The sequence below is a fragment of the Martes martes genome, assembly GCF_963455335.1.
Source record: "Martes martes genome assembly, chromosome: X".
Taxonomy (NCBI): Eukaryota; Metazoa; Chordata; class Mammalia; order Carnivora; family Mustelidae; genus Martes; species Martes martes.
The window spans coordinates 92,825,999-92,853,902 of NC_137897.1; the positions used below are offsets into that span (position 1 = coordinate 92,825,999).

A 27,904-nucleotide genomic window follows, 5' to 3' on the forward strand; every position below is an offset into this window, starting at 1 on the left:
CATTGATAAGAGTTTTGGGCATGTACTTCCAGGTGCCTGTTGATTTTGAGTGTCCAATAATATGTAATTGGCTAAGCCATCCATGGGAGAGTAGCACAATGAGAAATTGTTTCCTGGAAGCGAGTATATGAAGCAACGTTATGTAAAAATGACAAAATACAAGATTAACACACACTCACTGGAGCTACGTGAGAATCAGCTGCCTGAACAGTGATAAAACGGGGACCCTTCTGATGGTACAAGGTCTTTGATGGTGTAACAGATTAAACATTAGGGCTGAAGAAATACATTCATATAGGAAGGTTGGAAAGAAAGGCATGCTCCAGTGGGCCGCAAAGGGTTAACTAGCGGGCTCCTTCACTAACAGGAATGACAATCTGTGTAAAATACAATCCTGATCCCCAGGATTCTAGAGTCTGGGGCTCCTGTCTGGGTGACTGAATCAATCAACTTAAGTTTGAAAGAAAGTAAACTGAGGGAGAACGCCAACCTATTTTTTTTTTTTTAAGAGGGCCTGAAATCTTTTAGCCGTCTCCCTCTGACTGGCCCTCTGCACATCACTGAAACTGTTAGACTGGCCCACTTCCTTCCTTCTGTGGCCCTTCAACTCAATTCAGGTTTTTTGTGTTTGTTTGTTTGTTTGTTTGTTTTTTGCTGTGGAAGCTTCCTGTGCCCCCAACCCAAGGCGCTTCAGTCGAATTGAACTTAGGGCGCTGGGGCTGCACTGTGACTTCTCCGGGCCCTAAGCGCTAGTGAGATTTGTGCTTTTGAGAGAAAAACTTCTCCAAGGGGGTCAAATAGGAATCTGAGGGGTCTGGAGGATCCTAGCGCCTGACTCATTCCTTTCCTAAACTTACTTTATATACCACCGATGGCTGCACTGAAGTGAGTTGGATTTTCAGAAACAGCTTGTGAAATTGGCCCCATTACTTTCCAGTCACACCTTTAGGGCTCCCGAGGAGTGAGCAGAACACAGGTTCCGATCACATTCTCATTACTCTCCAGTTAACCACGCTTGTCTCCCAAGTTAAGAGCCCGGAGGGAGGTCACATGTGGTACGTGTGTGTGGCGTGCGTGTGGCGTGCATGCACCCCTACGCATCTGAGCGTGGCCTCTGTGTTCCAAAGCCTGATCTCCAGGGATGTTGCGTTCGACACTCATGAGGGCTCCACCTTTGCTCTCCTCCACTTGTGGAGATAATTGGGAGTTGACTCTAGTTTGAATCCCAATCCAAAACGGTAGAAATGGATTCCCGAAGCCAGGCTGTAACCCCTCCTGTTGTGTGTTGCCTTTACCTAGAGGACTCGAATGGGAAGTTTGCTTTTCTCCGTGTGCTCTTTCTCTTTTATATGAAACAGACGTGGGAGTATCAGGACCGCTGGGTGCACTACACACAGTTTATAGAAAGGGAAGACCTGATTCACAGCTACCACTACATCTACTGTGTACGCTGGAGCATCCCAACCGCTAAGAGACCCATGCCGCCAGTCACTGCCTCTGCCTTCTTCACCATCAAGATCACCAAAAACAAGCCTCCAGTAAGCTCTTCCTTTTCTCCCCCTTTCGCTTAGATGAGACCTCAATGAAAGTGGAGACGTCTCTTGTCAAGGTCATTGATGACCCCTTCTTTGTAAAACTCAAGTCCTATTTCTGTCCTCCTCTTGCTTGGCCCATCTATAGCACTCACCAGAGCTGCTCACTCCCGGCTTCATGAAATGTTCCATTTGGCTGCTAGAACCACACACTATCTGGGTTTTCCTTCTGCCTCACTGCCCATTCCTTCTCAGTCTCTACTGGTCTTGAACCTGTCCTCCGTACTCCTCTCCTTGGTGGTCTTACTGCCTCCTGGCTTTAAATGCCACCTCTAGCTTATGCTTCCCACCTCCAGCCCAGACCTCTGCCACTCGGATGTTTTTGTTTTTGTTTTTTTTTATAATTTTTTTAAAAGATTTTATTTATTTATTTGACAGACAGAGGTCACAAGTAGGCAGAGAGGCAGGCAGAGACAGAGAGAGGAGGAAGCAGGCTCCCCACGGAGCAGAGAGCCCGATATGGGGCTCGATCCCAGGACCCCGGGATCATGACCTGAACTGAAGGCAGAGGCCTTAGCCCACTGAGCCACCCAGGTGCCCCTGCCACTCGGATGTTTAATAAACATCTCACTTAAACTGAACTTCCAATTTTCCCTTCCCAACCTGATCTGCCCACAGACCTCTCATTTCCATTTGTGGCCCAAATCCTTGGCATCATCCCTGACTCCTGTCCCTCATATCCAACACATTAGGAAATCCTATTGGCCCTATCTTCAAAAATAGGTCCTGAATCCAACAACTTCTTACCGCTCCACTTCTACCACCTTGGTACAAGACACCATCATCCCTTACCAAGACTGTTCCAATGGCCTCCTAACTGGTCTCCCTGCTTCCACCCTCGCCCTCGTTGTGTAGCTTTCCAAAACAGCAGACGCCTGCCAGAGTGAGCCTGATAAAATGAAATTATGTCACTCCTTTGTTTAAAACGTTCCCAAGTGTTTCTCTAACTCCAAAGTGCATGCACGTTAGCTGATCTTGTTGAAAAGAAGATTCTGACTGGGCAGGTCTGGGGTGGGGCCCGAGACTCTGCATTGCTAAGAAGCTCCCAGGCGGTGCTGCTGCTGCGGGCCGGGAGTACACTGAGCAATGAAGGCCTACCGGGCCTTGCGAGGCCTGGTCCCTTGTTATTGCTCCTCCCTCTCCTCCCTCCCTCCCTCCCTCTCCTCCAGCTGCTGTGATCTCACGGCTCTTTAATAACCCAGATAGTCCCACCTCGGGCCCTCTGCACCTGCTGTTCCCTCTGACCTTCTTCCCTAGGGATGGGCACACCCCGCTCTCACGTCCTACATCACACTTTCTATCCCTTCCTCCATGCTTTCACTTTTTCTCCCTAACACTTCCTGACCTTCTGACGGTCTACGGAATTGTCTGTTCCACCTGCTAGAACGTAAGCTCCTCAAAGGCAGGAGTTTTTGTTTTTCGTTTTGCTGTAAAACGAGGCCTGGCAAGTAACAGGCACTCGATGAATACTTGAAGAAATGACTGCGTGTAGCCGCCAGGAAGACCATGAATATGAGATAGGCTGATAGCTGGTGTGAAAGGAGTCCAAAGAACATCCACGAATCCAGGGTTAGGATCAGCAGAGAAGCGGGTCTGGTTCCAAGCATGATGCCTGGAATACAGCCGACGTGAACACATTACTCTCCGCCTTGCCGTCCATCCTTTCACAGAAGTTATCTGGGGGCTCTGTCTGCCTCCATGAGCTCTTGCCACTCCCGGTCACCTATCCTGCCATCAGCTGTCTTGCTCACTGGCAAGGTTGGAGACCGGAAGTAAGGCTGCTGGAGGAAAGCAAGACCATGACCAGAGCCTGTACACTCGGGGCTTAGGAGAAAGGCTCTGGCTCGAAATTCCAAGCAGAATTTTGGAAGGGAGTATGGGAGGGGCCCACAGAGACAGTATTATAGCCTCCACTGCTGCTCTAAAAATGTTTTCAAACCTTGCTTATCTGTATTATTTCATTCTTATGCTACTCCCAAGAGGTAAATGCTACTCCCGAGAGGTAAATACTGTCAACTGAGCAGAGTGGAACATATAAAGAAGGTAAATGAGTATTTGCGAGGAGCACACGCCTTTCCTGACTTGTTTCCAATTTTGCAGTGATCCTTCAGGTATTTGTTGCCAAAAGGATCTTTTGGGGAACAGAGATTTGAAGTGACAAAGAACTACCACCTACAGACATCCCAGTAAGGAGGATGAATTCTAGCAACTTGAGAGTATACATAAGGACGAGTGTAGGGATGGAAGGAATTATGAGTTGGTATGACTGGTATAGGCTAACGGTTATCCTTTTCTCTCTTAGGATATGCCCATTGAGATCTCTTATATCTTTGAGGGCCTTTCGTTAGTTCACAGGTAATGAACATTTGGAGACATTTTTTTTTCTTTTGGTAATCTCTACTCCCAACGTGGGGATAGAACTCATGGCCCCAAGATCAAGAGTCGCATGCTCTACTGAGCCAGCCAGGTGCCCCAGGGAGACTTATTTTTTAAAGGGTGGTCACTTTTCTTCTTTGGCCCACCCGTCCCATCAAGATGGGCTTGAGGGATTCTGCCATTGTTCTAGAGAATTTTTTTTAATGTCTCGTTTTTCAGTCATTAGAAACTTGAGGATTAACCGCTAAAGGAGGGTGGGGGCAAAGTGGATCATGTCTATTGTTTCTATGGGAAATTCAGTTACACGGAATTAAGTCCTATATAATAATCTTTGATTTGTACAGCAGCCCTTTTAAAGAATGTTTACATAGAAACTCACTAATCCTTTTACTGATTGGGCCTATGGAATAGAGACAACCTTTGCTCCCCACCCCAAAAGACTTCTTGCTCACTAGGAATGTAACAGAATAAACAGGGAATCCCTGGCTCAATGTTTTATGTTAAAAAGTTTTGGTATGTTTGTTTTCCTTCCTCTGCAGACCAGGAATGACTCGCTTTCGAGAAAAATGGCTGAGGGACATTATTGAGGCCAAAAATATTTTAATGGAGTCAATTCCCTTCTAATTCAATTGTGTCTAATTCTTACAGAATGTTTTAGGATTAGACTTCTAATCAGAATGTATTAAAAATACGATACTGCACATCAAACCACAGAATATTTATTGAATAATAAACTTGTGGCAAACAATCCGGCTGCATTTTGTTGCATTTTCATTCACTTTCCATTTGGCAACTTCCATCACATTAGCAGAGTAACCAGTAAGCTGTTTTCCATTTCTAAGTGGTCTTTCCCATCACTGTCTATATCACTTGAGTCTTACAGGTACAGAAGCCAAGTTTAGAGATTTGCTAAAATTCACCTGTCAGGGTAAAAACTGAGAGTGTTACTTGGCTGCTTATTCCCCCATCTGAGCCTAATTCTCTAGGAGACACTCCTCTTTAATGGGCATACCTGGGGAAAAGAAAAATGGCGACAGTTCTGCAGCTCGTAATACAGCCAGTCTAAAGATTTGCCCACTCACAGACCCCTTCACGCAGGGTGACGTAAGCCTCACGGTTAGCCAGTACACTCCCACACCGACACTGGGTGTGCTGTGCACCACACAGCATCACAGCTGTGATGGCAGCGGGGCGGCTTCCTGACAGGCAGCAATCAAACAGGGAAGGGCTGACTGCCACCCTTCCTTATTTCTGGTCCTCTTTCCTTCCGTCCTCACACCAGATCACCACTTGTTCCTACCATCCCTGGGAGGCTGTCTTGCCTGACTGTAAAGGTTTAAAACACCAAAGACAAGATTACATTGTGGGTGATTACTTACAGGCATGTCAGAATACATATTTATGCAGACAAGCACTGGAAGGGAACACAGAATACTAAAGACAACTGTGGTAAGACTGTGGGTAATTTTTCTTCTTTAACTGTTACATTTGTGCAATAAACATAAAAGAAGGGAAAATCTTATCAGAACAACAGGCAAGGAGGTGGAAAACTAGATAAGTCTTCCTGAAGAACAAAACATACATTTCAAATACAATAGGTCCCCATTGGACTTATGGCTCAGATGACTCAACACAGTCTGAAGCAGTAACTCTCATGAGCTCAAAATAAAATACTTCCAGCCCTTTTATTCTACTCTTTTCTTTGCCAAAGAACATGCTATTGAAGCTGTTCTTTGGCAGATCTTTCCTGAACAAACCCTGATGAAAGAAATGACAAAGTTCTGAAATACATTAATATGCTTTCTTTCAGTTACTGAGTATCTACTCTGTGGAGGACACAGGAAAATCCAATAAAAACCCACAATAATCCTCTATCACAGAGTTGTTGCACTTAAACAGCTTTGCCTACTGAAAATAAGAGTGCAAACTCATTCAGTCTCTAGGAGCCAATAACAAAAAATAATGTTCTTAGAGAACAAAATTCTTAAACAGGGATTATAAATTTAGGTTTTATCATGCAGGGAAGTAGATGGATTATAACTCATAAATTTGGAACTTAGCTTCCTTTTACCTTTTGGAAACAAGATATTTATCAGGTTAGGCAGCAACGATGATAAAGAGAAATCACTTCAGATTCAGGGGTCATAAATGTTGCTACATGCCAAGTGGTTTAGTTCCTCAGCTGTGGGTTAAAGGCAGACACTTTCCTAGAACACATGTTAAATAGTAAAACTTCTTATCTATACTTTGAAATATGACTGCCTTATTTTAAAACTCGGGGGAAAAAACACCTTAAACTATTACAAAGAGAGGGGACGTTTTATAACCACAGAGTTAGAACTTCCCCATCCCCCAGGTAATTTAGACTTACTCTAGATACGTAACAACACAGCTCAAAACAACCTTAACAGGAACAGCCAAAGCTTCCACTGTCCCCTTTCCCTTCACCTAACAACTCAAATTGAACAAAATAATAGGAAGAAAAAAGATCACAAACTGCTAGTCCCATTTCTCCAAAACTTAAGTCAATAGCAGCCATTAAAAAAGTGATAAAGTGAGGGGTTCTATAAAAAGTTAAACCGAATGACAGATGTAAAAAGTAAACTGAAATGTTTAACAATGTTTAAAATGAAATATGCTTATTACATGAAGCACAGTTAAAATATATTTAATATCATTTTAACTTCATCCTTACAAAACTAAATTAAAACCAATGTTTCAGTATATTTTTCCTTATTAAAAGTCCTAACCATAGTTGACTCCCATTTATTTTCAGTATTCAAATCCAAAGCTTAGATGGATAATGTACTTATACTGGCACAACAGTACACCTCCCAATATTTTATATTTGAAGAACCATTTTTAAGAACTTAAAACACTAACATTCACATTTTCAACTCAGTAAGTCTGTGGGTTAGTCTGCTTTTTGGCTTGTTTGTTGGATTTGGGGTAGAGGTAGGGACTAAAACCAAAATACATTACTTCCAGGGCAGACTATATATTATACAAGTCGATTTTCAAATTCCAGATTTGCTTTTTTCAGCAATGCCTTCAACTTGTTAACAAAAGTGGACTCCTGTATGTTTCTATCAAGTCCATTTGTAACACATTCAACAGAGAGGAATGATGACTTCCCACCAGTTGTGTGGGGGTGGGGGTGGGGGTGGGGGACGGGCATCACGTAGAGCTAATAGGAGCACTGTCCCATGATTTGAGAGTTAAGTTTCTGATCTTACTGACACTTTCTCTCAATGCCACCTCCCCAAGTACAGTATGATTTTATTTGTAATTTGGATTTTTAAACCAGAAAGTTATTATGGTCAATCCAAAAATAACCCAAAGAACTTGCTAAAATTATATCAATAAGCAGCTTTTTATTGAAGGACTGAAAGAGTTTAATAGAAGGCACAGGAGCACTATAAAGCTTTTTCAGATCATAGTAATCTTTTTGTATGTATATATGGAACCCAGACTTTTTTGTTAAAAATGTCTGCTGAACAATCAGAAAATGCCTATTTGTCATCTTTCCCTTTAGTTTTTCTGTATACCATCTCTCGAAAACTGGCCAGAATCTTGTTTTCTCTCTTTCGCCTCTCTTCTTGGTTAAAGGACGCCAGGGCTCTCTTCTCATCAGCACTATAGATCTGGTTCTCTTTCCGCAGTCGCACGGCCTCCATTCGGCGATGCCTGCAGATAATTTTATTTTTGGCTTAATTTCTCAGTAATTATTCTCATAGTACTTCTGCACTTACCCTTCTTAATACAGAGTGGTCTATTTAAAGAACTGATAAATAGAAATTGTTTTGGTAATGGGCTGGATTTTCAAAGGATCATGCATTTTATCTGCCAACGTGTGCTCTGATTCGTTTCCAGTATTCAAATAATGATCTATTGTTCTGTCAACATCATGAATGTTATTAATTTCAAATACTAAGGTCATAAGTCTAGTTGTTGTTTCTACTAAAACAACCAGAAACTAGGAAATTATTAAATTTCCTATGTGCTATGTGGAATTTGCCTTTGGGGAATTGACAATAGGACAGAAGAAAGGTTTAAGTTGTCATCAATCAGGTAGAAGTTCCTCATGGTTCTAATTTATTGTACAACCAAAAGGACTAGGTCTAATACCGTAATAGAATTTTTTGATGAGTTTTGTGAGTGGATTTTATTTCCTCAGAATCCAGTAGCAGCTCAAAGAAGAGATTTATCACAAAGGCCAAATCAGGAAAGCATAGGGGGCAGAGGGAAACTATGACATTATCTTCAAAAGGGTCTGCTAAATTAGAGGGAAAACTCCATGAAACTCTTTTAGGTATATGTAACCCAATCCTACAAAGTCAGTTTGATATAAGGCTTGACCTATGTCTAGAAAAATAGAGAAAGCGGAATAAGGAAAAGAGGGGAAACTCATTCAAGATTAGTGTGAAAGTGGGGGAGCAGCAGGATGGAAAGACAAGGAGAGGACACTGTATTTCAGGTTGCTCACTATACAGTGAATAGAGGGGTTTGTTTAGAACATCAAGCGCTATGTGAACAATGTTGTAAAACATCTATGTACGTGTCTCCTAGTACACAGGAAAGATTTCCTCTCGGGTATCTAGGAACAGAGCTGCTGGGACATAAAGCTTACGAATGCTCTACTTTTCAAGATGATGTCAGACTGTTTTCCAGAGTCATTGTACCAATTTATATCACCACTAGCAGTATTTAAGAGATCCTGCAGATTTACATCTTCTCCAACGCTTGGTATTATTAGAATTCTGAACTTTTGTCCATCAAATAAATGTAAAATGGTATTTTAGCATGTTCTTGATTTCCATTTCCAATAATAATGAACATCTTTTTATATACGTGTAGGCCATTTTTCTTCTTCTAACAAATGTTTGTGTCCTTTTCCCATTTTTCCTTTGGGTTTTTTGTATGTATTCTTTAAATACTCTCAATACTAATTATCAGTTTTAAGATCCTATCCCAGCTTAAAACTTGTCTTTTTCTTATTTTAGATGTCTTCCGATAAACAAAAGTCATTTCTTTTAACTTCGGCAAATTATCACTATTTTATGATCAGTAATTTTTGTGGATTTTTCCTAAAGAAACACTTTCTTACCCCAAGATCTATTAGATATCTACTTAGACATTACACTAAGAGTGTTAAAGTTGTTTTTGACATTTAAGTCCTTATTCTAGCTGCACTGATTGTTTTTATTAAAAACATTTTTTTAAAGTAGGCTCCACTCAGTGTGGGGCTTGAGCTCACAACCCTGAGATCTAGAGTCGCATGGTTTAGTGAGCCAGCCAGGCACCGGTAGTAGCACTGGTTTTTAAATATGGCCATGCAGGGTTCTACTTTCATCTTTCTCCAAACAGATAACCATTTCTGTCCTGCTCCATTTACTGCAGAGCTCCTTCTTTCCCCAGTGATCTGACATGCAATCCCTTTCATACAACTAAGTTCACACATGTATGGCTCTGCCCGAGCTTCGTATTTTATCCCACTGAACAAGTCATTTGTTCTCCTATACTTCCTAAAGTTCTGTAAGCTTCATAGTAAGTCTTCATATATGGTAGGCCAAATCTCATCTTCCTGTCCTTCTTCAAAGGTGACAGGGCTATTCTTGGCCCTCTAGTCTAACACAAATTTTAGAATCATCTTATTGGGGCACCTGGATGGCTCAGTCAGTTAAGCATCTGCCTTCACTTCAGATCATGATCCCAGAGTCCTGAGACCAAGTCCCACATCGGGCTCCCTGCTCCACAGAGAGTCTGCTTCTCCCTCTCCCTTTGCTACTCCCCCCTGCTTATGCTCTCTCTCTGTCAAATAAATAAATAAAATCTTTAAAAGAGCCCCAAACCACCTTAAGTTTCACAAAAAGCTCTTCTGGGAGTCTGATTGGAACTACACTATATACAGACCAATTTGGGGAGAAATGATTTTATATACTATCTTCCTGTATGAACATGGTATCTCTCCACTTACGCCTTCTTTAATGGCTCTCTTTTTTTAAAAGATTATTTATTTGAGAGACAGAGAGAGGGTGAGTGGAGAAGGGGCAGACGGAGAGGGCACGAATCTCGGGCAGACTCCCTGCTGAGTGTGGAGCCCGACACGGGGCTCAATCTCACAACCCTGAGATCATGACCTGTCCTGAAACCAAGAGCCAGACGCTTAACCAACTGAACCACATAGGCGCCCCTTTAATGTCTCTTAATAATGTTTTCTAGTTTTCCCTGTAGAGGTCTTGGACATTTCTTGTTAAGATCTATTCCTAAATCCTTCATATTCTCTGATACTATTATAAATGTTGCTTCCTTTTTATTTAATTACATTTCTAACCGTTTCCTGGTACATAGAAAGGCAACTGATTTTCATGTATTAACCTTATATCCAACCATTTATTAAACCCTCCTATTATTCAGAATCATCTGAAGGTTCCTTAGGATTTTCTATGTAAAAAAAAAAAATCACATCATTCACAAAAAATGAGTTATATCCTCCTTTCCAATGCCTATGACTCTCATTTCCTTTTGCCTTTTCAAGATTTTATTTATTTGACAGAGAGATAGAGCCAGAAAGCACAAGTGGAGGGAATGGCAGAGGAAGAGCACTGAGCAGAAAGCCTGACACAGGGCTTGATCCCAGGACCCCAGGATCATGACCTGAGCTGAAGGCAGACACTTTACCATCTGAGCCACCCAGGCGGCCCTCATTTCGTTTTGTCTTACTGTGCTGATCCTCCGAATTCCGACATTCTGGAGGTGCTTCAGGGGTTTTGCAAATACCTGCTTCCAACTTTATTTTAAAATATTTACTTACTTTAAATAATTTATGAAGTTTTAAAAAATCCAAAATTCAGTTTGATCTTTGTACTGATGTCCTATTAGTTTACTCTCCTCATTCTTCCTGGTACTTTGCTTTTTCCTCCACAATTTTATATTCATTTCCCCATGCTGTCATAATCCTTTTCTGCTCTTCATTCTCAGAGTCCACAGAGAATTAGAGTCCATATTCTCTGCCTCTACAGAGAACTAGAGGCAAACTCCGAAAACAGGAAACACTGTCTCATGAAAATGATTTCCTACTACCAGAATGCCATATTCCTCATGGGGCAGTGATAAATAACTGAATTAACTATATCCTCCAGAAGACAAACTGTAAGTACCAAAATACAAACTAGGACAGGACAACAGAAAGACTGATTCTCTGAAGTTGGGAGAGACCGCCGATTTTGAGGCCGAGCTGCACATGGAATTCTAGCCAATCATGTTTGTATCAGTAAAACCAATATTAAACCAAAATTTATATTCTACTTTTCATTAGGAATGACCACTTAATGAAAATCAATTGCCAAAATATAATTATGGTAGTGAGAAAGGAAAAGAGCTAATCATGGAAACTGACCTCGGTGCCAATAACGTACCTGCTACCACTCATTACATAACCCGAACATTCAAATGATGCAATTTCTTCACTTGTCAAGCCAATTTCACCTCTTCTTGGGATACGCTTCCCCGCTTTTACATATTCAGCCATAGCTGCACCCTCACCAGGTAACAGCGCATGGCCATAGCTACAAAGTAATTCAGAAAAGGTTCATTATAAAAAGCTCATCATTATAAAAAGCTCATCATCTAAAGAGAGCACAAAAAGATTTTCTCTCAGAAAACAGCACAAATAACGGCTGCTGAATGGGAGCATCCTGGGAAGCCCAATGTGAATTACTTTAATTAGTGAACATTGCACTCTGATCTGCATAATGAACCCAGGAATACAGACATGCTTTGGAGGAACAAAAGAACTGATGTGAGTGAGTCTAGATTCATGGTTTACAATTATGGATCAATATACCCCTACGGGCACTGCCTATTAATGGCTTCTGCCTCCAGTGAATTCCTTTTTCCTTTCAAGAAAAAAAAGAGAAATAATATATCTCAAATTAACATACTTTTTAGAGTTGTAACGAGTAATAATGCTATACAGTAACAATTACCTATTAACTTTCACTTGAGAGGACTTTAAAAACTACCATCCCTTCCTTCAATTCATTCACTGCATCTTTAATACCTATTAAACTTAAAAGTTTTAACACAAAAATGATCTCTGTTAGTAAGGAATTTATCTACTGATGTGGACATAACTACAATACAAGGTAGAACATAAAAGACACTCACAAAAGAAATAGAAAATACTGTGAGGACTAGAGGATTAGAGAAGGGTAGGAATCCCATCTACTTGTGGAGGGAAGGTCCTGGGAATCAGCACATGACCCCTCCTTTTGAAAAGAGCTTTGAAAGATGGTAAGGATTTTAACAGGAAGAAAATGGGAATAGCAAAGAAACAGGGGCAGGGCAAAGAAGTGAGGGCATGCTGGGGGAAGACATAAGGTGAACAAGGCACCATGTGGGCAAGTGCACAGTCAATACAGGGAAGTCCTAGTTCAGCTCAGCTGGAAGCTGGCATGTAAATAAGGGTGTACAGGGGGATACAGTTGGAAAGGCAAGTTAGGGCTGTACTTTTAGGAAGGAACTTTAGATATTTTAAATACACTGTTACTTACTTCAAAGGTTTATCATCCTGAGAGGCAAGTGTTTTTGGAGCCTCTGGGCCAATTAAGTCTGAGGGTTCTTCAGGCTCTGCAGGAAAGACGTTCAGACACAGATTCACATTTTGACTAATCATTTAATTTAATGTTTTATCTGCTGTGAATCAAAGTCTACCAGAAGAACCTACTTGATCGATCCTTCCAAGGATTCTCCAGTAACTCTTCCTGGGAATCTTTAGAGCTTGAATCACTGGAATCTTTTCTATTCTTCTTAGACTTCTTTTTCTTGTATTTCTTCCTATAATTATAATTTGATATAAATACACTTAATAGTCCCACATTAAAGGGACTCTCATTTTTTAAGGCAATGAAAGACTGATGAAAGATTTAAGTTCTCAGCTGATTACAATTTTTAGAGCAGAATTTTAATTAAAAGATTTCAACTTATTTAACCAAATCATGTTTCACTATAAAAAAAGATCTCTCAAGGGGACAATGAAATAGTTCTCGTGTTGCAGAAAGATAATAAAGCAGTTTAAAAAACAGCTCTTACCAATTTGAGCATCAATAATTTGAAGTGTAATGGGTTAAAATACATCAAATATGTTTGAATCCACGGGTTCATAACAATACTAAAAAAGTCCAACTCATTATTTTGAAAACTCATAAAACAAAAAAAGTTACAAAGAAATTATCCTGCCTTCCCTATACAAACTGTACTTCAGAATAACCAAACAGTTGATGAGGGTAGGTTTCCCTTACAGAATTATTCTACCCAATAAATGAAGAGAGCAAGCCAGAAAGGGGAAAAAAAAAAGCCATAATTAGAGTATCACAACTCTGCAACCCCTAATGAAATAAGGGATCTAGGCAATGACCATCCATGGCTATTAATACGACAAAAGGAGACAACCAGACATTAACTGCCTCCTGACGAAGTACACAGCACTACCTATGCAGTATGTGCGCCAAAGACTCAAATCTGAACCTCATCAAGTCTCTAGACCTTACTATCAATATATAGGAAATAGACAAGACAAAGACTATGTTAAAACCACACCATAAAAATACAGTCAGGAGTGTTTGGCTGGCTGAGACAGTAGAGCACATAACTCTTGCTCTTGGGGTCCTGAGTTCAAGCCCCACATTAGGTGTACAGATTACTTAAAAAAATCTTTAAAAATAAAGAAATAAAAAATTAAATATAATCAGCAAAATCTATACTGCAGGAAATTCTATATGTAAATGATTTGGTTTCTTTAACAAATAAATTGCAAGAACAAAAATGGAAGGGAAACCAACTAATTTAAAGAGATATAGGAGACATACCAACCAATCATAATTTATGGGCATTATTTGGATCCAGATTTAAATGAACTATACGAAAACCTGCTGAGAATTGAGGAATTATTGCTAAATATCTTAGGCATGATAAGTATTGTAGTTATGATTTCTTAAAAAGAATGCCTATCTTTTAGAGAAACATGCCAGTTTATGGACAAAATGATATCTGGAATTGGTTTTGAAATAATGGCGGGGGGCAGTGGAGATTGTCCAAGAGTTGAAATTATTAAGCTGGGTGATGGCTACACAGGGGATCATTACACTATTTTATTTATCATTATTTACTTATTATTTTATCTTATGTAATTATTATATATATTTTAACTTTTCCAAAATAAAAATTTAAAAGAAAACTAACGATCTATGTTTCTTCTTCTTTTCCTTTTTCTTGGCTTTCTTTGTTCTTCTTTTTGTACCTTCATCTGCAAATTAAAGCACATTTTAATTAAAAACAAAAGTTTAATTTTAAAACCCCAGTAATTTTGAGTAAATATCCTACTGCTGGCCTATTTGTTGTTACAGAGAAATTAGCCAATTCAAACATTTATTGCTACTCATCAGGGTATGTACTAGGCACCAGGGACACAGAAATTAAAGTTATACTAAGTCTTCAGTGATACAGAGTATATTGGGGGAGATAATAGTATGGGTAAACAGGAAAATGTCCTTGTTTTTTAGAAATGGACACATTTCTAAATGTGTCCAGGGATATGCCTTCTAGGAGCTCAGTCTAACAGAGGAGACAGAAGTAAAGAGATAAACAGAATCCAGAGTGATACAGGGAAGCATGGGGTGCTCTGGGCATACAGAGAAGTCTCATTATCAGGCTGGTTTGGGGACGGTATTTAAGGAATGGTGACTCTTAAGATAGTTCTTTTTTAAGATTTTTAAAAATTATTTATTTGAGTGAGAGAGAGACGGAGAGCACAACAGAGCAAGCAAGCACAGAGCAGCAGGGAAGGGTAGAGGGAGAGGGAGAAGCAGACACCCCACTGAGTAGGGAGCCCAACGTGGGGCTCGATCCCAGGATCCCAGGGTCATGACCTGAGCCGAAGGCAGATGCTTCATTGACGAGCCGCCCAGGTGCCCCAAGCTAGTTCTCTTTAAAATCAGTTCTATTACAAAAGTACTGCATGCCCACTGTTGAGGAGAGTAAGCCAAGCCGCATGCAGGGAGAGACTGGCACGGCAGGCAGATGGACTCTCTGTATCGAGTCACAGAAGCAAGAGAAAGAACCTGGAAGACTGAGGAGACAGTCGTTCTCAGGCTAAGAGGATGTTGCAAGAGGGACAGGGCATGTGTGATCAGAGAGGGATCAATCAGGGTCCCAACTTTACCCTGAGGACGACAGAGAGCTGCCGAAGGACTTTTAAGTAGGGGACAGATGTGCTCACATCTGCGCTCTCAGAAAGTTCATCAGGGGCACCTGGGTGGCTCAGTCGGCTACGCGGCTGCCTCTTCATTTCAGCTCAGGTCACGATCTCACGGGCTGCGGGATCCAGCCCTGGGTCAGGCTCCATGGTCAGTGGGGAGGTCAGCTCCAGATTCTCTCCATCTGCCCCTCCCTCCCACCTGCACACCTACACTCCCTCTCTCTAAAATAAATAAATCTTTTTTAAAAAAAGGTAGTTTACTCTTCCAGCAGTGAGGAAGAAAAGTAACAACAGGAGCCAGGAAACCCCAGTGACATCAGGGGAAAAGATACCTTTATGTAACGTCCCCAGAGGCGGCACCCCCTGTCAATCATCAGCCAGGAGAGGGCACAAAAAGGTGGCTTTCTGTGAGGCACCACGCCACGGGGGGTGGGGGTGTCCTCCATAAATCAGCTGCCAGCCGGCAGGGGGTCCCCTGCGGTGTGCCTTTTGGAAAATGGCACAGAGGTGCCCCCTGAGTGTGAGGACAACACAAGAGAGCTGCTCCCCGGGCCTGAAGCAGCCCCACGGGGCTGGCTTTGCTGCCACACGTCTCCCGGCCCGACCCCACCTCAGTTCAGTTTGCTGCCACGACGTGCCTTGTACGGCTAGACACCACCCATCTGGGGTCGCAGCGCTCGGGTCTGGATCTCAGCTGTATAAGCCTGAGTGCGGTGTCGCAACCTGCTCTGCACCCCATTTCCCTATCTCTAAGACGTAGTCTGGAGCCACGTGTGGATTGAGCAGCACTGAGAACACCGAGCGCTTAGCGGGGCTCCTGGCACCGAGACAGCCAGTGCTCAACACCTCTCGGCTACTATCCTTAACCTTCCTCTGAAATCAGTTCTACGAAGTAAAACGAGTTTTGGAGCCAGGCTGGCAGAGCGATGCCGGTCTTCTTACCACTGGAGTCTGAGTCAGAGTCAGAGTCACTGTCGCTGTCATCAGAGTACTTCTTGCGTTTTCTTTTAGAGGATTTCTTCTTTCTCTTTTTCTTGGACCTCTCTTTCGAATGACTAGACTTCTTCTTCTTCTTCTTTTCTTCTACATGAAGTACAAACATAAAATTAACTTCTAGGCAAGTATTACGATTATCAATTTTACTGTATCTGAAATACTGAAAAAGAACAGGTGACAGGCAACTTGATTTGTAAAAGCAAAGTCTACTATTTGGCTATTTATAAACATTTTTTTCAACTTCTTAATATAGCAGCTCTGTAGTAGTTTAAAAAATACCTTCTGAAGTAGAAGCTGAACTGGTGCTTTTCTTTGGCTCATCGTCCTCCACTGGTGTGTGTTCATCAGAGCTGAATTTAAAGAAGACGGTTGTAAGAATTAGAAAACGGATAAACCGTGAATCATGGAGTATAAAAATACAGAATCAAAAAATTTCAGTAATGACCCCGGTTGTCCAAGAACCATTAAAAGCAAACACTGGAATAACTTTGTAAAGGTACAGTTCAAGAGTCTACCACCTTCAAAATAAAGTAATAATCATTTACATTTGCATGCTTTAGCATTTACAAAACACTATTCAAACTGAAAGCAACATGTAAGATTTAATTTTCAGAAGCCACAAGATGAATGTAAGGAAAGATGAAAAAACTAGAGACAGGAAGACCAAAGGAAGACTGCATTTTATTGTATGCGTATAAAGGACATATGGTAGAGCAGCAACCGTTCTGTCCCCAGAGCAAGAAGAACCTAACACACTACAATATAAGCAGATTTCATTCTATTATAGAGAATTCTGAAAACGAGTACTATTAAAATTCTATAATTGTTTAGAAGAGGATAGGGAGCCTGGGTGGCTCAGGCGGCTGAACGGCCAAATCTTGGTTTTGGCTCAGGTCATGATCTCAGAGTCCTGGGACTAAGCCCCACATCCAGCTCTGTGCTCAGCAGGGGGTCTGCTCCCTCTCCCTCTGACCCACTTGCTCTCTCTCTTAAAATAAATAAATCTTTGGGGGTGTCTAGGTGACTCAGTCAGTTGGGGGTCTGCCTTTGGCTCAGGTCATGATCCTGGAGTCCTGGGATAGAGTCCCACATTGGGCTCTCTGCTTTGCGAGTACCCTGCTTCTCTCTCTCTCTCATGAATAAATAAATAAAGGGCGCCTGGGTGGCTCAGTGGGTTGAGCCTCTACCTTTGGCTCAGGTCACGATCTCAGGGTCCTAGGATCAAGCCCCCCATTGGGCTCTCTGCTCGGCAGGGAGCCTGCTTCCCCCACCCCGCCTGCCTCTCTGCCTACTTGTGATCTCTGTCAAGTGAATGGATAAAATCTTAAAAAAAAATGAATAAATAAATAAAATCTTTAAAGAATATATAAAAAAATAAATGAATCTTACAAAAATAGTTTAGAAGAGGAATTTTCATATCATATAATCTTAATCTAAAGACCACATCTGGAGTAATTTAGGTATTGCCCAGAAAATTATTTGTAGTATTCCTTCCAACTCACTCTTTTAGTTCAAATTCTTTAATCATTTTCGACGGTATCTATAAGAACAAGTTTCAAATAATAATGCTATCACCCTGTCATAAAACACCAGTATACCTGTCAAGCACATTGTTTCAACTCAAAGTAGACTTGGAAATAGAGGAGAGGGAAGAAGAACCTTAGGAACAGCACCAAGGGGAAAAAAGAAAAGAAAAAAAAAAGAATTAGGCTGTCAGATACTATTTAATACACGAAAACTAACCAGGGGCGCCTGGCTGGCTCAGCTGGTGGAGCTTGTGACTCTTGATCGTGGGGCTGTAAGTCTGAGCCCCATACTGGGCATACAGATTATTTAAAAAAAAAAATCTTAAAAAAAAGAAAACTAAACAAAACTGTATTGGTATATTCATTTTTTTAAAATCCCTGTGGGAACAGACTAGAAAGCCCAAAAATAAACCCATGCATATATGGGCAATTAATCTATGACAAAGTAGTAACGAATATACAGTGAGTAAGAAGAGCCTCTTTATTAAATGGTGTCAGGACAACTGGACAGCCACATACAGAAGTATGGACCTGAGCCACTATCTTACACCATACACATACATTAACTCAAAATGGACTAAAGACTTGAAAACAAAAATTTACCTAGAAGAAAACATAGGCAGTTAGCTCCCTCACCTCTGCGTGGGAGTTGTGCAATGGTTTTCACATTTTTTAAAAAAAGATTTTATTTATCTGTTTGAGAGAGTGAGCGAGAGAGAGAGACAGCACAAGTGGGGTAAGTGGCAGAGGGAAGGGAAGAAGCAGACTGTCCCGCTGAGCAGGGAGCCTGATGCAGGGCTCGACCCCAAGACCCTGGGATCATGACCTGAACCAAAGGCAGATGTTTAACTGACTGAGCCACCCAGGTGCCCTGGTTTTTAGATTTCCCGGTAAGAATAAAGGTAAAGGGGCACCTGGGTGGCTCGGTGGGTTAAGCGTCTGCCTTCGGCTCAGGTCATGATCTCAGGGTCCTGGGATGGAGCCCCACAACAGATCTCCACTCAGTGGGGAGCCTGCTTCCCCCCCACCCCCACCTGCCTCTCTGCCTACTTGTGATCTCTGTCAAATAAATAAATAAAATCTTAAAAAAAAAAAAAAGAACAAAGGTAACAGGGGCACATGGGTGGCTCCATCAGTTAAGCATCCAACTCTTGATTTTGGCTCACGTCATGATCCCAGAGTTGTGAGACCAAGTCTGCTTTGAGCTTCGTGCTGAGTGTGAAGCCTACCTAAGATTCTCTCTCTTCCTCTGCCCCCCAACCTCCACCTCACACACACATGCTCTCTCTCTATTAAAAAAAAAAAGGCAGAGGATCTGAATAGATGTTTTCCAAAAACATATAAATGGGTAACCAATAAATGAAAAAATGTTCAATATTACTAATCATCAGAGAAATGTAAATCAAAATAAAAAATCGAGGGGTGCCTGGGTGGCTCAGTGGGTTAAGCCTTTGCCTCCGGCTCAGGTCATGATCTCAGGGTCCTGGGATCAAGCCCTGCATCAGGCTCTCTGCTCAGCAGGGAGTCAGGTTCCTCCTCCTTTCTCTGTGCCTGCCTCTCTGCCTACTTGTGATCTCTCTGTCAAATAAATAAATAAAATCTTTCTAAAAAAATTGATAACACCTCACCTGTTAGAATGGCCATACTTGAAAAGACAAGAAATAACAAGTGTTGGTGATGATGTGGGAGAGGGAACCCTTCCTTGCACACTATAGGTGGGAATGTAAATTGGTGTAGCCACTATGGAAAACAGTATGGAGCTTCCTTAAAAATTAAAAATATAACAACCACATGATCCAGCAATTCCACTTCTGGGTATTTATCCAAAGAAAACAAAAACACTAACTTTTAGATATATGTACTCCCATGTTCACTGCAACATTACTTACAATAACCAAGACATGAAAACAACCCAAATGTCTACGGAAGGATGTAGAGATGAGGAAAATGTAGTACAGGAGAGGGTAACAACATGGTGGAGTAAGAAATTCCTGAGCTCACCTCCATCCATAGACACACCAAAACCTACCACTACATACAGAACTGTCTTTGAGAATGAACTGAAGACTAGCAGAACAGATCATATGCAACTAAGGATATAAAGAAAAAGCCACACTGACAAAGGTAGGAGGAGCAGAGGCACAGTCTGGTTAGGATCCACACCCTCGGCATGGCGACCAGCAGCAGAAGGGATATCATAACTGTAGAGTCCCTCACTTGGAAATAAGAGATCTCTGTTTCACATCAGCCTCCAGAGCCTGAGGGACCTGTACCAGAAAGACAAGCACCTATAATGTCTGGCGTTGAACACAAGCGGGGCTTATGTCTGGGAGAGCGAGAGGACAGTGGGAAACTGAGACGTCCCTCTTAAAGGGCACGCCAGTGCAGAGGCATTAGTTTGAAAAGCATCTAGGTTAGAGGTGAAGGAGAGATCCAAAGAGACTAAGTTTAGGGATTGTGTGGAGGAGCAGGGATCTGCCTGAACATTCTCCAGAGAAAAGCATTTGCGGGCCCCATTTTCTTTTAACTTCCCTTACATCTAGCTGGTCCAGCGCTGGCAGGTGCCATTTCTGACACTCTCCATCTCCTGTGCTAGCAGTACTGGCACAGCCCAAGCAGACTCACCCCACCCAACCCACCTGCCCTGGCCTGGCACTCCTCTCTAGCAGCTCCGTACCCATCATACCCAGCAGGAATCCTCAGCCAAGACCAGCAGACCTTCCACCCTAGGGCTCCTGCCCTGGAGGCCCAATCTTACACACTAGAGTGCCTGCATCAGTTGCAGCTGGACCTTGCAGCCAGCTGCACGGAAAGCCTGCCCTATTCAGCAGTGTTCATGCCGCTCACAAGCAAGCCTTACAGCCAGCTGTGTCAAGAGCTGACCCCACACACCAGCATGCCCACAACAGTTGCAACCAGGCCTGTCAGTCAGACAGGCCAGAAGCCTGCCCCACTCACCAGCATCCACAAAATAGTCATAGCCAGGCCTAGCAGACAGCTGCACCAGGAAACAGTCCCACATACCATTCTACACCAGTCTACACAAATTATGACCAGCCACAAGAGGGAGCACACGACCTACATAGGAGACACTCCTGGGCTACCTGGCTTGGGTGACCTGGGGGGTTTGTGCTACTGAGCCCCACAGACACCTTTGGCTAAAGCCTCTCCTCCAAGACTGGGACAACAGCTAATCTACCTAAAACAGAAACAAACACTGTGACGCAAATGAGACAGACAGTATGTTCCAAGTGGAAGAAGACGACAAAACCTCAGAAAAAGAACTAAACAAAACGCAGATCTACCAGATGGAATTCAAACTAATGGCCATAAAGATGCTCCCTGAACTCTACTGAAGAATGGATGAACACAGTGAGAACTTCAACAAAGAGACAGAAAATATTTTTTAAATCAATCAGAGCCAAAGAACACAATAACTGAAATGAAAAATAGAGGGCATCAACAGCAGATTACAGGATGCAGAAGAACAGATTAACAATCTGGAAGACAGGATAGTAGAAACCACTGAATCCGAACAGCAAAAAGCAAAAGAACTGAATAAAATGAGGTTAAGTTTAAGGGACCTCTGAGGTAATACCAAGTGTACTAATAGTCATACTATAGGGGTCCCAGAAGGAGAAGAGAGAGAAAAGGACAGAAAGCTTATGTGAAAAAATAATAGCTGAAAAATTCCCTAACCTGGGGAAGGAAACAGACATCCAAGTCTAGAAAGCAAACACCCCCAAATGAGATGAACCCAAAGAGACCAAGACACATTATAATCAAAGTGTCAACAGTTAGAGATAAAGAATCTTAAAAGCAGCAAAAGGAAAACAACTAGTTGCATACCAGGAAACCCTAAGTCTATAAGGTGGTTGTTCAGCAGAAACTTTATAGGTCAGAAGAGAACAGCATGATATACACGAAGTGCTGAAAGGAAAAAACTTACAAGCAAGATTACTCTACCCAGCAAGGTTATCTCTCAGAAGCAAAAGAGAAACAAGGAGTTTCTCAGATAAGCATAAGCTAAAGGAGCTCATCAATACCAAACCAGCCTTACAAGAAATATTAAAGGGACTTAATTTTAAGTAGAAAAGACAAATCATAACTACAACTAAGAAAATTATAAAAGGAGGGGCACCTGGCTGGCTCAATCAGTGGAGTACATGACTCTTGATCTTGGGGTTGTGAGTTTGAGCTCCATGTTGGGTGTAGAGATTATTTAATAATAAATTCTTTAAAAAAATGGAAAATCATGAAAGTTAAAATCTCACTGGTAAAGGTAAACATAGAGTAAAGGTAGTGGATCGACCACCTACATAGCTAGGATGAAGGTTAAAAAACAAAAGCAGCAAAATCAGACCCACAATAATTAGTCAATGGAAACATAAAATAATAAGATGTAAAATATGATGTCAAAAACATAAAACACAGTGGGGGGATGTAGTGTTTTTAGAATGCATCTGAACTTCAGTGGGTGTTAACTTAAAATAGATTGCTATATACGTAAGATGTTATATATGAACCTCATGGTAACCGCTGACCAAATACTTATAACAGATAAACAAAAAATAAAAGAATACAAACATAACATTAAGGAAAGTCACCAGATCTCAAGGGAAGAGAGCAAGAGAAGAATGGAACACAGAAGACCTCCAAAAACAGAAAGGGCGCCTGGGTGGCTCAGCTGGTTAAGTGTCTGCCTCCGGCTCAGGTTAAGATCCCCGGATCCCGGGATCAAGTCCCACATCTGGCTCCTTGCTCAGCAGGGAGACTGCTTCTCCCTCTGCCTGCCGCTCCCTGCTTGTGTGCTCTCTCTCTCTCTCTGACAAATAAATCTTTAAAAAAAAAATCAGAAAAAAAAATCAACAAAATGGCAACAAGTCCGTACTTATCAATAATTTTTTTAACAATAGTTACTTTAAATGTAAACTAAGTGCTCCAATCAACACACACACTGTAGCTGAATAGATTAAAAAAAATACCAAATACCAAAAAAAACCCCAAAACAATTGTTTAAAAAAAACAATATGCTGCCTATAAGAGACTCACTTCAGATCTAAAGACAGAGACTAAAACCGAAGGGATGGAAAAAGATATCCTATGCAAATGAAAACAAACAAAAAGCTGGGGTAACAATACTTATATCATACAAAACATTCTAGAAAACAAAGCCTGTAACAAAACATGAAGGACATTATATATGATAAAGGGATCAATCCAACAAGAGGATATAACATTTGTAAATACCTATGCACCCAACATAGGAGCGCCTTAATACATAAATCAAGTATTAACAGACATGAAGGGAGAAATTGACAGTAATACAATAATAGTAAGAGACCTTAACACCGCACTTACATGAATGGATAGATCATTCAGACAGAAAATCAATAAGGAAACAGTAGCCTTGACCAACACATTAGACCAGATAGACTTAACAGATATACACAGAACATTTTATACAAAAACAGCAGAATACACATTCTTTTCAAGTGCACATGGAATATTCTCCAGGACTGATCCCATGTTAGGCCACAAGACAAGTCTTGATAAATTTAAGAAGACTGAAACTGTATCAAGCATCTTTTCATACTACAACAGTATGAAATTAGAAATCAATTACAAGAAAACTAGAAAAACACAAACACATAAAGGCACAACAACATGGAATTAACCAACCAATGGATGGGGGTGCCTGGGTGGTACAGTCGGTTAAATGTCTGACTCTTGGTTTCAACTCAGGTCATGATCTCAGGGTCATGAGATCAAGCCCCATGTCAGGCTCTCCACTCAGCATGGAGTCTGCTTGAGATTCTCTCTCCCTCACCCTCCGACCCTCCGACTTGTGCATGTGCTCTCTCTCTTAAATAAATAAATCTTTAAAACCAACCAACCAACCAATGGGTCAATGAAGAAATCAAAGAGGAAATCAAAAAATACCTTGAGGCAAATGAAAATGGAAACACAACAGTACAAAACCTATCAAATGGAGCAAAAGTTCTATGAGGGCAGTTTGCAAGCCCAACTAAAGAACCAAGAAAAATCTCAAACAATCTAATATTACAGCTAAAGGAACTAGAAAAAAACAAAGCCCTAAGTTAGTAAAAGGAAGAAAATAATTAAGATCAGAGTGAAAAATAAATGTAAAAGAAACTAAAAAGACAACAGAAAAGATCAATGAAATTAAGAGTTGGGGGCGCCTGGGTGGCTCAGTCAGCAAAGCATCTCCCTTCAGCTCAGGTCATGATGCCAGGGTCCTCAGATGGAGTCCTGCATCAGGCTTCCTGCTCAGTGGGGAGCCTGCTTCTCCCTCTACCTGCCGTTCTGACTACTTCTGCTCTTTCTCTGTTAAATAAATAAATAAAATCTTTAAAAGTAAATACCTCTTGAAAGAACAATTAATATGTTAAAATCCATTAGCAATATGTTTTATTTTTTATTTATTTATTTTTAAAAGATTTTATTTATTCATTTGACACAGAGAGAGAGAGACAGCGAGAGAGGGAACACAAGCAGGGGGAGCAGGAGAGGGAGAAGCAGGCTTCCCGCTGAGCAGGAAGCCCCATGCAGGGCTCGATCCCAGCACCCCGGGATCATGACCAGAGTTGTTAAGACAGCCGCTTAATGACTGAGCCACCCAGGCGCCCCTAGCAACATGTTTTAATTGTTAGGTATGTTCAGTGTTTTTAAAATTCTAAGGGGTAGAATGGCATAAATCACAAAAAGAAGAGAAAATGTGAGCTATACTTAAAAGTTCATTTAACAAAAATTTTGACAACAGTCTTTGGATTTAAACAAATGTTACATTTTTACGAAGTATTTTTTAATCACTTACTCTGGTTCTGGATTCTTTGGAGAAAGTCCCCATACTTCAGGAGCTCCCAGTTCTCCAATTCTTTCTCTCTCACTTAATCTCCTAGAAGATATAGGCATATAAATTATAACTCCATGGCTAAACTGTTTTCCAAATATATAATCAATTCAAAGGAGTCCAGTTAAGTCTTATTTTCCTTTTTTAAAAGTTAAATTAATAAATTAATACTCATTATAATTTGATGTTCTTAGTACAGACTACAGACAGCCTGAGGCCAGGCCAGAAATACAGCTTAAAAAGCCGTCAAGAGCATCTCTTCAGCCTACTGTATGACATAGTTCTTAACTGCTCATTTCATCTTCTGCAATATGTGACACAAACAGTTTACTATTTGGAAATAAATTCCTTTACACATATTTATGAGAGTAAAGAGCAGTCTCTACTTTTGATTTAGTCAAACCCGTTTTCAGAAACTCAGGAATTAATACAGAAAATAAAAATGAAGCATTAGAAATAGAAAATAAAGAGAGGTCTGAAAATGAAAGAAAAGTTTTATTTGACAAAAACTGTCCTCAATGAGATACAGGGTTTGTTTTCTCTGCTTTCCCTTTAGTTCCTTTTTTGGAAAAGGACTATATCCTCTATCTACTCTCGGAGGACAGGAAAAATTTATGTTTGTGATTTTTTAAAAATTTTGCTCACAAAATACAAAAAAAGAAGGCTCAATTCCTCAAAGTTTAGCTGCTTTGATTCCATTTGTTTAAACACACACACCAAACCCTTACAAAATAAATTGGTTTGATTGCTTGAATATACAATTTTTTACTTCTTTATTCAGGAGAAAAGATATAATCATGCAGAACTAGACTCAGGTTTCCCACCTGAAGAGCCTAAAAGGGTTATACTTACCACCCAACTTGGAATCCATATGCAGGGGGAAGAATGACAGGCTGTAAGAACAGTTAAGTTCTCATCCCTGCTGCCACCAGCTTCATCAGCACTGTCTTTTTTTTTAATGTTATGTTAGTCACCACACCATATTCATCTGCACTCTTAAGATAAATTATTCATCTTCTAAAGGTACAAATGCAAATTTCATCCAAGAAGTTCTGACATCTTTTGATGAGGATTGTCCAGTAGGACACTGGCTGCTTAGGAGGTAACTGTCTGAAAAATTTAATTTGGAGAGGTAGGTCTCCAACCTAACTCAGTACTGTTTTTATTGTTTCTGCTTCTATTCAGGAAGCCTAATGGCTAACACTCAAGTACTATTCATTATGTTCCAGGAGCTAAATCATCACAACTCTAAAAGCCTTGGCGCCAACTTTATCCCTTTTTAAATGTTTACAAAATAAAGCTCAGAGAAGTTCAGAAACTTGCTCAAGGTCACACAACCATTAGGCAGCAAAGCGTGGTTTCAAACTCAAGGCAGTCCAATTCTGGAGCCTGTCTTCTTCATCACTATCCTTTACTCCCATTCTTGGAAAAAAAGACTTATGGAGACATCTTCCAGCTTTGGAATCCTAACCTGCCCCTCAATGCCTGTGATACTCTTAAATTTCTTTTCTAACACAGGGGACATGTAGGGGCGCCTGGGTGGCTCAGGTGGTTAAGCCTCTGCCTTCTGCTCAGGTCATGATCCCAGGGTCCTGGGATGGAGCTCCTTGCTCAGAGGGGAGCCTGCTTCTCCCTCTCCCTCTGCCTGCTGCTCCCTTTGCTTGTACTCTCTCTCTGTCAAATAAATAAATAAAATATTTTTTAAAGAAAGAAAGAGAAGATTTTTAAAAATCTTTTTTAAAAAAGATTTTATTTATTTATTTGACACAGAGAGAGAGAGAGAGATCACAAGTAGGCAGAAAGGGAGGCAGAGAGAGAGGGGGGAAGCAGGCTCTCCACCGAGCAAGGAGCCCGATGTGGGGCTTGATCCCAGGACCCTGAGATCATGACCTGAGCCGAAGGCAGAGGCTCAACCCACTGACCCACCCAGGCGCCCCAATAAATAAAATCTTTAAAAAAAAACCAACAACAGAGAGGACATGTAAAGCCCCTAGCACAGTGCCTGATAGAATTTAACACTCAATAAGCATTAGATATTAAAACTTACATGGCAATAATTATAACCCTCTTCCTTTCTCCTCCTTAAACTACCCACTTGTCCACTCCAATACTCATTCACGAGAGTGAATATCTTTTTTCACAGTCGAATTAAGACCATTTAACAAGGCCTTTTTTCAACGGAGCTTAATCAACAGTTTGGCAGATCACTTTTCCCGCACTCAATCATCTGGTCTCAGAGGGTTTTCTCCCCTCGGATTTAAACTCTTCCTCTCCAGCCTTCCCGACTCGCCCCACAACATTTCCACTGTGCACATCCTGTGACCTCAGACCCGTCCGATCATGCAGCAAGCAACGGTGGCACGCCTACCAAGTGCTAGGCACTGCTAATTTTGTGATCAATAAAATAGGTCTCTTCTTGGCCACGAGCTCAAGTGCGAAATAAAAGCGCGCTTCCAAATAATAAAGACACAAGCGAGCGGGTACTGTAATTCGGGCAGGTCTGAGGCTCCCGACAGAACCGCTACAAGCCAGGAGGCAGAAGTAGCAGCGGACACACCGGAGAGCGGTACGAAGGGGCCCGAGGACGAGCGACAACCCAAGGGAAGAAAGGGGCGGAAAAAGGCGTGCTTTGCGGGGGGGGGGGGGGCGCTGAAGGGATGGATAGAAAGGGGCGCTGGGCAGAGGGCGAAAAGCGAAAGTCCGACTGCGAAGTCGCGTGGGCTCCCGCAAGAGAAGGTGTGCCCGCCTCACTCACTTCTGCCGCAGGCTCTCCTCCCTCTCCTTGTCCAGAAGGCTGGGCCACGGCTTGTCGCTCCCGTAGGGGCGCGAGTAGCCGCCATAATATGCTGTCGAGGAGGCTGAAGCGAAGGTGTTGCCCCGCGGCGCCGAGGGCCGCTCCCGGGAGCGGGACCGCGAGCGGGAACGGTAGGACTGGTTTCGCGAGCCCTGACCGAAGCCGCCCAGCTGATGGCTGAGACCATTCCGAGAGCAAGAGTGCGAGCGAGAGCTCGAGCGCGAGCGACGGCCCCGCGGGGAGCGGGCGGATCGGCTGGGCTTAGGGCTCCTGGACGAACTGCGACGCTTTCCCCCGAAGCCCGAGGCCGACCCCTCAGGGCTGCGCGAACCCGACACTGGGGCCATCGCAGCCGCTGGGTCCCCTAAACCGCTAGAGAAGGGGGCGCTCTCGCGAGCCTAGGAAGATCTCGGTCGGTTCGTGTCTCAAACCCGCCGTCGCGCCACCGCCCGAACCCCAGGAAACCTTGGTAACAGTTCCGGGTACGTC

General features: G+C 41.9%; 1 protein-coding gene across 2 annotated transcripts; it reads right to left on the minus strand.

The window, feature by feature from the left end:
* NKAP (NFKB activating protein) lies at positions 1 to 27,904 on the minus strand. Of its 2 annotated transcripts, XM_080795829.1 has the most exons (10): positions 27,377 to 27,904; positions 24,586 to 24,666; positions 16,501 to 16,571; positions 16,168 to 16,308; positions 14,211 to 14,274; positions 12,697 to 12,806; positions 12,524 to 12,599; positions 11,387 to 11,536; positions 7,517 to 7,655; positions 1 to 113 (listed from the first exon to the last, which is right to left on the minus strand). In XM_080795829.1, the coding sequence occupies exons 1-10, from the start codon at positions 27,760 to 27,762 to the stop codon at positions 72 to 74; spliced, it is 1,260 nt and encodes a 419-aa protein (XP_080651955.1). In that variant the 5' UTR covers positions 27,763 to 27,904; the 3' UTR covers positions 1 to 71. The 2 variants fall into 2 exon arrangements, with proteins under 2 accessions (XP_080651955.1, XP_080651956.1); XM_080795830.1 differs by lacking the exon at positions 1 to 113 and having other exon boundaries at positions 4,674 to 7,655.